We start from the raw sequence: 13,805 nt of genomic DNA, 5'->3' as shown, positions 1-13,805 counted from the left end.
TTCGTTGTGTCTCGTTTCTTTGTCGTTTTCGTCTCATTCATGTGATATTTTGTCTTGTCTGAGTCTGACACCCGCTCTGAATGACCGCTGAAGTCTGAGGAGTGTTCCCTCCACACATGACGGGGGAAGCTTTAAGGCGTAACACCGCCTTCCTGCTGTCAGGAAGTGTTCAAACCTCCTCACTTTAGTTTGGCTTTATTGCTGAGCAGATCAGAGAACCGTCCATTTAAGGTCCGTTAGGGTTCCGTCTAGTTCTGCACAATCTGGTTCTTTATGGCTTTTATTTGTGAAATACTGGCTTTTCAAAATAAAACAGAATGGAGCAGTAACCTTCCAGGAAATCAATTCTGAATTTACAAAATCCACTAAAATGTAAAGTAAATAGTTCTGGAGGACTGGAAGGAAGGCGGTCCAGAACAGAAGCAGTCCTACATAATGCTGCAGATCCTGGACCGGCCCTCTGCGTCCTCCAGGCCCCTCTTGTCCCGGACCAGGACGGCCTGGTTGCCGTAGCTGCTGTACCAGGCCGACTGGCTGCGGCTCAGGTAGGTGGAGGGAAGCGCCGCCTGCTGCTGCTGCTGCTGCCAGATGAGCAGAGACGTGTCCCGGAACCGCAGCCGGGCGAACGGATCCGACAGGGCCTTCTCTGCCAGGGGGGGACGACCCGGACCAGGAGGACCGGCAGGACCAGGAATAGGTTCCTCTACAGCAGCCGGGTCACAGTCAGACATGGTTCAGGGATCAGCAGGCTGGCTGGGTTCGGGTCTGACCAAATCCTGTCCAAACACCTGGAGAAGAACCAGATGGAGGAGCTCAGGTGAGAAGCAGCGCGACCCGTCTGGTGTCGTCCTGCGGGTCAAACTGACCCATTTTAAAGTTTTCACAGTGAAACTTCTGATTTCCACATTTTCAACTTTTTTGGGAAATTTATTAGAATTTTTGGCGGAATAAAAACAAATGTTGAGAATTTTGCTTTCAGAACATTCACAAAAAAAAAAACATCCAGCGAATTTTTATGTGAATGTTCTAAAGAAAATAGAAGTTTTACTCGTATCTATATATCTCAGTGGTGTAGTCTACGTGATACGCAGCTATACGCCGTATACTGACTAGAAAAGGTCCCAAATTTCCGTATACCGACTTAAAAATGCTCAAACACATGTATCAGTATGTTTTTGTCTTCTCTGTGTCAGGAAGCGGTGAAGCTGGATGGGGGATGGGGATGGGGGGGGGGGGTCTGGCTGAGAACAGGACTCACTAAAAGGCGGACCGCGGTCCGGATCCGGACCCAGACGCCGTCTATACGGGTGTAAATTTGACAGGTCGCTTCTATTTTACCGGTGCAGCTTTCCAGTGTTTATCATTGGTCTATCGGCTCAGAAACGCACAGACCAATTATGTACGAGTTCAGACATCCCACGTGACGCTGCTCAGCCAATGACGTCACTGAATGACATCACAGCTCTGCCTTCCAAAACCAGCTGAGAGATGAGGGACAGAGAGGACAGTAGTGATGGAAGTTCGGCTCTTTTCAGAGAGCTTTTGGCACTGCTTCCAAAGAAAAGCCGGTTCTTTTGGCTCCCAAACGGCTCCTAATTTATTATTGTTTGTAGCCTCATTTTATCCTAACCAGGCAAATATGAATCATTTGTGTTTTGACAAACTCTTTTTCATTCAGTGTTTTTATGAGAAGCCTTATAATTGAGTCATTTTCTGCATTTGTTTGGTTACAAAAACAGGCATTCTTACTTTTCTTCACTTTTACTTATAAGTATCTAATTGGTAGTTTGAAATAAAGGAGCTGCTGTTGCTGTGTGTGTGTGTGTGTGTGTGAGTGCATGCACACATATATGAGAACCTGACCTGGCTTTGGTTTATGAGGCTGGAGTATACCCACTAGAAAAAACTAGACTACACCACTGATAAATATATATATATATATATATATATATATATATACACAGTCTACTTGTCTGAAAAAAAAATAATTCAGCAAAAAATTCCCTAAATTTCTGAAAATTTGCCAAACATTCAAGAAGGAAAATCCAATAATTCCTGAAGAGTTTCCCTGAAAAAATTCATTAAAAAAAAAACTCCAAATTTGGCAAGAAAATTCTGGGAAATATTTTCAAAAAATGAGTAAAAATCTTCCCCCCAAAAATCCTGAAAATATCTGAAGTGATTCCATATTTATCAGTAAAACTTCTAATATTTTCTTTAAGAACATTCACATAAAAATCAACCAAAATCCAGCGAATTTCACTTTAACATTTCCTTTTCTCCACCAAAAAATGTTCAAAAAGTAACCAAAGAAGTTGAAACACGTTTTCAAACTTTAAAACAGGTCAGTTTGACCCGCAGGACGACACCAGGGTTAATACGAACTGTCCCGTTTAAAAACAAACATTAACACAGACGTGCTGTTCGGAGCCGCGCAGTGAACTCACCGTTCTGACTGTTAGCTTAGCTTTAGCAGGAGCAGCTAACCTTCCTCCTCTTCTTCATCGTGTCTCAGTCCGCTGCAGAGGCTCCTTCCAGGTCTGAGCTGTCTGAACGACGGGAGACGGGCGAGCTAACGGCTAACAGCTAGCAGCCCGTCAAAGTGCTGACGGTTCAAACAGCAGCAAATCCCGTTGCTAGCTCCGTTAACTTCGTTAGTCCCATTAGCTGCTCTAAACACAGCTGCAGTTTCCCGCGACTATGACGTCACTGTGCATCAAAATGAACACGTCAGAAAGTAAACTGGTGACGTTTCGTCTCGTTTCTGAGACAGTTTAGTCGCTAGTTTCAAGACGCCGCGGAGCGTCTACAGCTGCTGCTGCAACCAATGGCAACGGTGCGTCTGCAGTCCCGTCCGGGTAGGAACAAAGAGCTGAGCGACGAGGTTCCGCTGAGGTTGCGGTGACATGTTGCTGCCATATCTATGGTTGCTGGTGTATCCTGTTCTGAGATTTAACATGCAGTGACGGATCTTCCGTTTAGACCCGACGGGCAGTGTTCCCCCCCTGTGATCTGATTGGCCGCTTCGTGTGACCTCTCAAAATTTTCGGTGGAAATTTACATTACTGAAATTCCGATTTCCGACGCTCCTGAACGCAACTTCGTTGTCCGACTGTACCTGAATGCACCAATGCCGTTAGTTGGATCTTTTGATTTTATTTCGTTTGGATTTGAAGAAGCTTTGACGACGTTTCCTGATGCCAGAGAAGACAGCAGCTTTGTACCTCTGAGGTAAGAAGACTGTGGCCGTTTCTCAGAACGTAACTGTCCGTACCTGGTTCTCACGTACTCGTAAAACGTCATCATTGAGACTGTACAGGAGCGACTAGATACAGATGTGAATCAGTAGATAGGACCGTAGATATGAATCTGTACATGAAGGAAAATGGAAGTTTAGTTGTGCAAAGATTTCAGGAATAAAATAACTAAATGAGTCTTTATGCCTCCAACTTTATTTTCCAATAATGAGATAATCACAGATAATAAAAATATAACAGCAGAGAAAACCTGAGAGAATAATTTCCTGAAAAGTCTGTGAAGGAAAAGCAGCTTTTTCTCCTGAAAGATCAGAATCAGTCAGTCTGCATCTGACAGCATCAAGTCAAGCAGAGAGAAAAGAAGAAAGAAAATGACTTCTTTCTGCTCACATTCTTCACCTTTATAGTCCACTTTTAGACGTTCAGCAGACAGGTGCTCTGCTGTGGAGTGTGATGATGTGGAGACTGAAGCTTCTGTTTCACCCACAGCGAGCTTTAGGACACCCGGGTCAGACTGATGTTAGAAATACTGACCGACAGCTCAGATTTAACTGTCTGCAGTTCTGTTTTGATGGATGTTAAATTTTCACTCAAAGCCTCCTGGAGCTGGGTGTTTAAAATAACCGCCGTCTGGTTACAGAGTGAAAGCAGCAGTTCCTCCTTAAGGTCAGAGACTGCAGCATCTGAGGGCCTCTTCAGAAGAAGACGTAGTGGATGAAGATGTTCTGGAGCAGAAAGACCACGACCAAGCAGCCTGGAGGTCTGAGGCAGCGTCTCCCTCAGGTGGGTGTCAGCGGTGTTCACGGTCAGTCTGTGGTAATCCTGTCAGAAAACAGAAAAAACCTAGATTATAAATCAACATGTAACCAAAGCACTGTGTGTATAACACCATAGTGTAGGATGGAGTTCAGGAAATGTCACAGTCTAGTTTACTTTTAAGAATAACATCGTATGAGCTGTAGTTCATAGTACAGCATGTCAGCTAAAAAAAAAGATTATTATGTGGTTCAAAAAGCACAAAATGATAGGATGTTACCTAAAATTATCATGTATGATACGTGGTTAAAAACATGTCATAGTGCAGTATATTGTCAAAATAGCGTGTTATTGAAGAAAACAGAGTTTAATATGTGGTCTAAAAATGCCGTAGAATAATAGTTCATTGCACAAGAAAAGTATAGTAATTTTATAAACTGTTCAAATTCTTATAATATGTTGCTAAAAAAACAAAAACATCATAGTCATATGTCAATTAAAAAGCCTGTAGTATAGATGGATTTCACATGACGTATGCATTCCAGACCCGGTGCAAAACAAAGCTGGTTTAGCTCGCTAACTCAGGATATTTATACACATTATATACACATATTACGCTGAATATGCCTTCTTGCTGTGCTGTCCCCTGTCAGAATCGAAGTAAAGACAACCCTCATTTAAAGTTTTATTCAATACCTGGAGGGGCTCATCCATTTCAACAAAATCGAAGGCAGTTGTGGCTACGTGCGATCAACCGGGATAACTGGTCGCAGGCACAAATAAAGAATGCACGGCTTTGCAGCGCACATTTCATTTCATGTAAACGGTCATTCAGTTTTGATTTATATTTGTAAAATCCTTTATATCATTATCGTGCATGTGAGCGATAATAGGGTGTTTTGTCATTACCACAATGAATATGTTTGTTGACTTAGCCTTGTTATTTTGATTTACGGGACTTTAATAATTATAATAAATACTGTTTTAACAGGTCGTGCATCTGATGATTCAGACAGTCCTGATTTCGTGCCTTCGGTATTTCCTCACAGGCGTGACAGTCCCAACAGGGATCTATCAATGGACATCCCAAACTAAACATGTGAACACCTTGACCAATTACTCTTCAGTTTTATATGGAGGAACAAAGTCCATTACTTGAAGAAAGACATACTTTGTAATCCAAAAGGAAATGGGGGGCTAGATGTGCTCAGTTTTCAGACTGTGAATAATGCATTTAAAATCAATTGACTGGCCAAAGAGAAAGATCATTTATGGAAGGCGATCCCAAAATATATTTTTAATCAACTGGGGACTAGAATTTCTGCTAAAATGTGATTATAAACCAGAGAAACTACCCATTAAACTCAAATTTTCACAAACAAACCCTTCTCTCCTGGGGGCTGGTTCACAAACGAGGCTTCTCACCAAAAAACTGCACCCTATGGAATAACCAATACATAAAGTATCGTAATAGGTCTTTATTTATAAAAACCTGGTTTGACAGTGGAATAAAATGGGCATATCGGCTCATTAATCAGCAAGGTGAAATAGTCCCATATAATGAGTTCTGTACTGTATATAAAACTCCAGTTTCTCTTAAAGAATATATTGAAGTCTGTAATGCCATTCCAAGAGGAATTCTACAACTAATTATAAATTATTCAATTAATATCCAACACAAGTTAACTGTAATAAGCTACATGTAGGAGGAATCAACGTCAGAGAAAAAACCTGTCCAAATAAATATATTAGGAAGCTCATTCAACCCATAAAAGACCGACTGTGACGGCATTCTGGAATACAGTGCACGAGGAAATAAACTGGGTAAGGCTGTGGGCTGTTTGTATATATAATAAAGTTAAAGAGGTCTCCTTTAAAATATTACAGAATATATACCCTGTTAAGAAAACATTAGAAAGATTCAAATTGGATATAGACTATAAATGTGACTTCTGTCAGACTGAGATAGAAACTATTTCTCATCTGTTTTATAACTGTTATGGTCCCATATACAGCAGTTCATCTATGATAAAACCAGATATCTGATCAGCCTCCAGGAGACGGACATCATATTTTATTCTGATGAACCAGATCTGCCCCAAAACTTCTCCTTTTTGGTTCAAACTCTAATTATGCTGGCAAAATACCATAAACATAAAACTCAATGGTCAAAAGCAAAACCATGTGGACAATATTTTGAAAATGAAATCTCTGTGTCTTAATCTAATAAAATATGCGTCTAATCCAAAAGCTGTGAAAACCTACAAGCAGCCTGTAGTTTTTAAAATAGTAACTTAATGAATCTCATCATGTGTTTGTGTCTATACATGTAGATATGAAGGAATTGTTGTTTCTACATATGTGTGCGTGTTTGCAGAGGTACATATCAGTCTGTGGTTCTGTTTTTGTGTGTATATGTATGTTATAAATGTGTATATATTATAAATGTACATATCAGGGATGCAAAGATTGAGTAACACAATTATTGATGGTTGCTTCATTTTATCAATCGATGATCCATTCATTGATAAGAGGCAATTTTTCTGAGAAGCTGAACTCCCTTCTGAGTCTATGCAATTTTTTATCAATGTCTGATAAATGATTGTTTAATAATCAATAGTTTGCAGCCCTAGTACACAACCATATGTGTTGTTTCCAACCCCCCCGGCATGTATGTATGTGTGTATGCATTTATACATATATTTCCCCTTTTTTTTCTTCTTTCCCTTTATTTTTTTTCTTTCTCTCTTTTCAGTTTACCTTCTTATTACCGCCCAGCAAACATCGTTTTCCAGAAGGTATCGTTTTCAGCTGCATGGTCTTGCTTGTTTGTTTGTTTGTCTGTAACAATTTGGTTTCCGTGCGATAACTCCATAAAATATTGATGTAGCCTCACCATATTTGGTACACAGCTGTACCATAATAAGACACAGGTCAAGTTCACATTTGGTGACCTTGGCCTCATTTTCAAGGTCACAGGGGTCATCTTTGTCACCAGGCGGTCCAAGTTTGGTAAAACTTCTTGTTTTCATTTAGTTTTATTTTTGTTTTCTCTTATTAATATTAACTTAATGTTATTGCTGTTGATTTATTTATGATTACTGTATATTGTAAAGTTAAATAAAGGTTTAAAAAAGAAAAGGTTTAGTTGGAGCTCATCAGCAAACATTTTGGGTAACTGCACTTTAATCTGGATGGATGACACTGAATTAGAGTCTGTTTGAATGAGACTGAGTTCAGATGTGTAGCTCTGTCATTAAATAGGAAATTATTTCTCAGAATTCACAGAGAAAAGTCTAAATGTTTGCTAGGTTAGCGTCCCACATGTTCTTTGGCTCAGCTAAAGCTAACTCTCTCCAACTTCTGGATCTCTGGAGCTGCTTGTTGTTCAAATATCTTCTAGAGGTGCTGAAGCTCAGAAAGTCTGAGATGTTTGTTCAGAATCAGCTCATTCTCAAGTCTGATCTGAACTGTCCTCTTTAGTTTGAACTTTCCCTAAACTTAGGAGTTAAAGGGGAACTTCGTTTTTTTCAACCTGGGGTCTGTTTTCATGTCATTTCATACATGTGAGTGATGGAGAAATGAATTTTCGACATAGCTCCAGTATTTAGCCTCTTTAGTGCCTCTTTTTGTGCTTTCTTACCTATTCCACTCCACTGCATTTTAAGATGGATATTCTAAAGTAACCTTCTTTTATTATTCATGTATTTTAATCATTTCTGACTCAGAGCTAAAGTAAAACCAGATGAACAATATGATGCATTGTAAGAACGCAGTAACATTTATTTAGACACGCTTTGTCTGCCACTTCTTTTAAAACTTTATTCCTTTTGTTTCCTCAATAGTAAATCAAAAGCACATAAAAACTAAATCTACACAAACATCTTGTCTGTATGTGTGCGATGTAACATGCAGAGAAGTATTTAGATTAGGGGCGGCTGTGGCTCAGACACTTTACCCACCTGAGCTCCAGTGCTGCCACTTCCACTGGTGTATGAATGTGTATGCTGTGTAATGTTGGTGGTGGTCAGAGGGGTTGTAGGAGTGGATTGGCAGCCAGTCAGTCTGCCCCAGGGCAGCTGTGGCTAAAAATCACAAAGTCTGTCTTTAGTTCAGCTGAAAATATGAGCCTGTGTGGTCCATCAGAATGACTTCTTCAAGCCCCAAGATCAGACTGAAGTTGGTGAAGATGGCTTTAAGCAGTACAATGTCATCACTGCTCTGGACATGGACCCATGATGAGGAGGATCTACGCGTGGCTGGAGAACCCGGTGAAGTTTGAGAAGTCTCATGGCGTTAGTAACACCCTGGACACAGAGATGGTCCTGAAGGAGGAAGAGGAGACTCACATCCTCACTGTGGAGGACTTCCTGCTTCACACCTACAGGCCTTTGATGGACGTGCTAAACCAACGTTACTTTATTTCCATCCCATATGAAGAATGCAGAAAGAGGAGGAGCTCTAGGAAGTCCACGGTACCAGACCCCCCCGTCCTGTTCGATGTCCACGTCTGGACCATGGACCTGCAACACAAGAACATCTGCTCACTGTGGAACATTGAGAGCAGCTTTTAGTGATTTCTATGCAGAACACGATGATGTTTGCTGAGCTGTGAACTATTAAATGACTTAAGAATGTGGAGTATTGTTGCTGTTTATTATTGTTCTCAGGTTTACTGTTAGATGTACAGAGTGCTGCTTACTGTATTTTATTGTATTTTAAAATTCCTGCACAGAACATTTCAGATTATTTACCACAGATTGTTGTTCACTGTGTATTGGGTAGAACTCATTTTGATTTACTGATGAGCAAACAGAACCCTGTGATGTTTATGGTTTACAGCTGAGAACTAGTTGTCCTCATGGTTCTGGTTCTGGTTCTGCAGTAGAACGGGGCCTGTCCCTTTAACGCCCCCCCCAGCAGCTGCAGCAGAAGAAGGCCAGCTGGTGTATTTATAGAGTCCCTCAGACCGTCTCAGTCCTCCACCTCCAGACCTCAGCCTCCGTCCGTCATGCCCAGCAACCAGGCCCGGTGCCGGGCCAGAGACCGCAACAACGTTCTGAACCGGCCCGAGTTCCTGTCCCTGAACCAGCCCCCCCGCAGGGAGCAGGCCGGGGAGACCCGAGGGGTCGCCGGTCCCAGAAGATCCATGACCAGACAGCCGAGTCAGCAGGACGACACCGGGGGGAGGTAAGAGCTCCGCCTACTGACATTTACAGACCAGAACCTGGGTCTGGACCAGGACCCGGACCAGGTCCCAAACACCCAGAGTTTAAAGTTTACACCAGTACATTTTAATCTTTCAAACTTTTCAAAGCAGGTTCTGATCCAGGATACACACATACACACACACACACACACACACACACACACACACACACACACACACACACACACACACACACACACACACACACACATATATATATTATATATACGTGTGTGTGTGTATATATAAATATACACACACACATATGTGTATATATATATATATATATATGTTCTATCTCTACTTTAATAACATTAAATAACACAATTATTTATTGGCTTTATTTTCTCTGATCTGATGTTTCCTGATTTATTGCATTTTTATTTTTGTAAAGAACTTTGTGTTTGTTTGTATGAAACGGTCTATTGGATGATCTGTTTTTAGATGGTTCTGATTGGCCCTCAGGTCCCGTGACTCGTCTGAGGGGCCGGCCCCTGACGGAGCCCCGCCCCCATCCCGCTACCCGGAGCAGGACTGTATGCAGCTCAACCCCACGTTTCGAGGCATCGCCATGAGCTCTCTCCTGGCCATCGACATCAGCCTGTCTAAGCGTCTGGGCGTGTGCGTTGGGGCCCGGGGGGGCGGGGCCCCGCTGCACTCCATGGTCACCTTGCTGGCCCTCACAGGCCACGCCCTCACCTGGATCTGTGGGACCCTCATCTGCCTCTGGAGGAGTAACACGCTGGCTGGACAGGAAGTCCTGGTCAACCTGCTGCTGGGTGAGACACACACCTGCCTGTCTGTCTGTCTGTCTGTCTGTGTGTCTGTGTGTCTTCTGTTAACCTGTCTGTCTGTCTGTGTGTCTGTCTGTCTGTGTGTCTGTCTGTCTTCTGTTAACCTGTCTGTCTGTCTGTCTGTTAACCTGTCTGTGTGTCTGTCTGTCTTCTGTTAACCTGTCTGTCTGTCTGTCTGTTAACCTGTCTGTGTGTCTGTGTGTCTGTGTGTCTGTGTGTCTGTGTGTCTTCTGTTAACCTGTCTGTCTGTCTGTCTGTTAACCTGTCTGTGTGTCTGTGTGTCTGTGTGTCTGTCTGTCTGTCTGTCTTCTGTTAACCTGTCTGTCTGTCTGTCTGTCTGTCTGCAGCGCTGCTCCTGGACCTGATGACGGTTGCTGGGATGCAGAAGTTGGTGAAACGTCGAGGACCGTGGGACTTCCCTCCGGGGTTTCTGGACTACGTTGCCATGGATACGTATTCTTTCCCGGCAGCCCACGCCAGCCGAGCCGCCATGGTGTCCAAGTTCCTGCTGAACCACCTGGTCCTGGCGGTGAGTCGGTCCCTGTGACCCCATGAGAACAGACTGAGTTTTGATGAGCTGAGCTGATCCAGGTGTGCCCGTCCTCCAGGTGCCCCTCCGGATCCTGCTCTACCTGTGGGCCTTCCTGGTGGGCGTGTCCCGGGTGCTGCTGGGGAAGCATCACCTGTCGGACGTAGGCTGCGGCTTCGCTCTGGGCTTCCTGCATTTCAGCCTGGTGGAGTCGGTCTGGTTGGACTCGGCCACCTGCCAGACCCTCATCTCCATCGGCACGCTGCGCTGGACGCCACTGGTGTAGAACCGGTTCAGACTGGTTCAGAATCGGTTCAGACTGGTTCAGACTGGATTCACGCTGCGGCTGAATCCAGTCTGAAGTCAACAGCACGCTGCAGGGGACAACTGGTTCTGACTGGTCCAAACTGGTTTAGACCACTTTGGATTGGTCCATTCTGAGAAGATGATCCATTTCCAGCATGGACTGGTTTAGACTGGTTTAGACTGATTTATGGCTGCTATTAAATCTTCTTGTCTGCTCTGGATGGGTTTAAACTGGTCCAGACCGCTTCAGATTGGTCCATTCTGACACAACGATCCAGTTCCAGTCCAGTCGGTTCAGGTTTGTCTGTCCCTGTTTGGACCACTTCAGACTGGATTTGATTTGTCTGAGACCGTTCTAGTTCAGTCTGGACTGGATTCTGCTACCTGGTTTAGATCTCTTTGGACTGGATTTCTTCCATAATGATCCAGTCTGGTCCGGACCGGTTCAAACTGGTCCTGCTGGATTCCTCTAGCTGTACTACTTGTTTAGACTAGTTTGGACTGGTTTAGATCGCTGTAAGGCTGCCATTAGCTGCTCTAGTCCAGTTTGAACCAGTTAAAGCTGGTCCTGTTGGATTCTGCTGCCTGTACTGTATTCACCTGTCCGTGGTTCTGACCGGTCTGGGCTGGTTTAAACTGGTTTGAGTGACTGTAAAGGAGCTTGTCTTACAGTCATGTGTTGTAGGAGGTCTAGGTGTTTGGACTGGAATGGACCGGACCGGGTCAGATGGAGGTTTGTGTCTCTGCTATCAAACCTCCAGACGTGTTTTCGTTTTGGCTGTCATCTGATTGGCTGTGAATCAAAGGTACAGTTTGGACTTTTCAGATGAAGTCGACATCTGTCACCGTTATGTTGAAGAGATGTTTTTCACAATAAGAGTTAAATTAACTCCGCAGACAATCAGCGAATAAAAACTAGATTTAAAGTGACGAATGGATGAATTTATTGGAGGGAAAGCTTTAATGTTGGCTGTGGAGGAAACAGCTTCAGGTTTTAAGCTTCTGTTCGGCTGCTTGTGTTTCTTTTGTTCAATGAGGAATAAGAAGTTGTGAGTTTGTAATTGTTTAGTTTTGGTATCGGAGCTGAAACTCTGGTCTATTTTCAGACATGTTCTAGTTTACATCTTCAGTGTTCTGCAGGTTCTTTCCTCATCGTTTCCTGAATATCAGCTGCTGTTTATTTCCAACAGTTTAGTGCTCATTCATTAGACGGAAGTTACTAAATCCACACAACACAGCTCTAATTCAGGTTCTTAAAGTCCCCTTAAAATAAAATTTGTTGCACAAAACATCCTTAAGATTCCCTGAATACGTTCGGAGTGTTTCAGGCGTTCTTCTGTTCTTGGGGGAAGGAATCCCTTCAAGTTTGCACAAAAGCCTCAGAAACCAAAGTAAGAAGAAGCACCAGGTATTTCTGATGTTTTACTAAATGAACACTTCCAGACTTGTTTTAAATCTAATTTCCTCCCACATTATTTATCTTCTATAACTTGTGGATCAAACTTACTCTTTTTATTCCTTCATGTTTGTTCTCCTTCTGCTGACATTTTCATGATATCAGGCGTCAGAAGAAGAAAACTGCCCACTTCTCCTGCTGTTAAACTTTCTTCAGTAAATCCTTTAACTTAAGAAAGCTTCGTTGCAGAACGTTTAATGAAAAATGGAATTTAAAGTTTGGTGTTTGGGAGTAAACTCCTGCTGTGTTAAATATCAGATAATAATCGGGAACAATCCGACTATCTATGCAAATACCTTTATACTGAAGCAGAATCGAGTTTAAGATGTAAAAAACAACAAAGATGTGAGACTGATCTCCGTCTGTATGCAGACGATTAGTCTTGTTCCTGGTTTCTCTTTTAAACACCTTAAACTCCAGTTTCCTTCTTCTTTTGCTAGTTTGCAGTCGACAGTATTCCAGATAAAAACTTTGATGTAAATTAGGGAGACTAGTCACCTAGTTTAACGTTAAACCTGTTAACCTGACAGTGAAACGAGTCACTGGAATCATAATGAACAAACTGAACTCTTAATTCTGAATCATTTCTTGAAAACTCAAACACGACAAGCGTAAACTAACTTTCTGTTTCACTTCCTGTCTTACTTTGAAACTTCCTGTGAAGTTGAGAACAACAGCAGCTGATCTGAAAGAGATTCTGAGGAAAGTTTCCTGAAAACTGAAGCATCTAGTTTGGATTCATGGAATGAGAAGAGACTGAAACAGGAAGTGAGGATTCAAACTATGCACCTGTTCTGTCTGTTTGAATAAAATCTATTTTCAGCGACTGTTTGTCCGCTTTTTACCTGGAGATCCTCTCAGGTGAGAGGACACATATTTCGATATAAAACTAAAGATATAAGTTATATATCAGAGAAAATTATTATATAAATCACATATAGACTATCAATATAATTCATACATATATATTAAAAGATATCAGAAAATGATATTATATATATATATACATATATAGTTTTATATAGAAATGTGTTCATTAGTCAGTATTTTGTTTATTTATGTATTTATAGCGTAATCATATATTGTCTCTTCAAATTATTAAAATAATTGACTTTACTGCCATTATCTGCTTCTCTAACATATATTAGTGTGTGTGTGTTTACAGTGTTTGCAAAATACCTGTCTACAGTCGAGCTTAATATCAGAATATTCTATTACCTATTATTATTATTATTATTATCTATTATTCCCGCTATGAATATTAAAATACGCTGAACCATCTGTCCTGTATCATAGCTACATGTATGACGTTTGCAGCAAAAAATAAAAATAAAAAACGAGTGAAAATCAGTTTAATATTCAGAGTTAAGATGGATTAAATGCGCTGTCAAACAGCGCTGAGTGGAGCGGATGACCGGACCAAGATGGCGGCCGTATTTCTCGCTGCAGCCCGAGCGGCGTCTGCTCTTTATGTCTATGTGATGAGAGATTTCTAGTT

General features: G+C 42.0%; 2 protein-coding genes and 1 long non-coding RNA gene across 6 annotated transcripts; 1 reads left to right on the top strand and 2 right to left on the bottom strand.

The window, feature by feature from the left end:
* Window positions 1–264: 264 nt before the first annotated feature.
* Window positions 265–2,837, bottom strand: LOC127534802 (putative uncharacterized protein BRD3OS). Its single transcript, XM_051950983.1, has 2 exons — window positions 2,448–2,837; window positions 265–788 (listed from the first exon to the last, which is right to left on the bottom strand). The coding sequence occupies exon 2, from the start codon at window positions 729–731 to the stop codon at window positions 429–431; it is 303 nt and encodes a 100-aa protein (XP_051806943.1). The 5' UTR covers window positions 732–788; window positions 2,448–2,837; the 3' UTR covers window positions 265–428.
* Window positions 2,838–2,904: 67 nt separating this feature from the next.
* Window positions 2,905–13,133, top strand: LOC110965401 (inactive phospholipid phosphatase 7-like). Of its 4 annotated transcripts, none has more exons than XM_051950981.1 (6): window positions 2,905–3,231; window positions 3,898–4,040; window positions 8,899–9,203; window positions 9,688–10,001; window positions 10,364–10,545; window positions 10,625–13,133. In XM_051950981.1, the coding sequence occupies exons 3-6, from the start codon at window positions 9,025–9,027 to the stop codon at window positions 10,829–10,831; spliced, it is 882 nt and encodes a 293-aa protein (XP_051806941.1). In that variant the 5' UTR covers window positions 2,905–3,231; window positions 3,898–4,040; window positions 8,899–9,024; the 3' UTR covers window positions 10,832–13,133. The 4 variants fall into 4 exon arrangements, with proteins under 4 accessions (XP_051806941.1, XP_051806938.1, XP_051806939.1 ...); XM_051950978.1 differs by having other exon boundaries at window positions 8,160–9,203; XM_051950979.1 differs by lacking the exon at window positions 2,905–3,231 and adding an exon at window positions 5,005–6,811 and having other exon boundaries at window positions 3,923–4,040.
* On the bottom strand, window positions 3,431–8,099 carry LOC127534808 (uncharacterized). Its single transcript, XR_007943306.1, has 2 exons — window positions 7,976–8,099; window positions 3,431–4,079 (listed from the first exon to the last, which is right to left on the bottom strand). It is a non-coding gene; the product is annotated as an uncharacterized LOC127534808 (long non-coding RNA).
* Window positions 13,134–13,805: the final 672 nt, after the last annotated feature.

Source organism: Acanthochromis polyacanthus, chromosome 7, assembly GCF_021347895.1.
Source record: "Acanthochromis polyacanthus isolate Apoly-LR-REF ecotype Palm Island chromosome 7, KAUST_Apoly_ChrSc, whole genome shotgun sequence".
Lineage (NCBI taxonomy): Eukaryota > Metazoa > Chordata > Actinopteri > Pomacentridae > Acanthochromis > Acanthochromis polyacanthus.
Note: the sequence above shows the minus strand (reverse complement) of the source record. Positions and strands in the feature narration are given on the sequence as shown.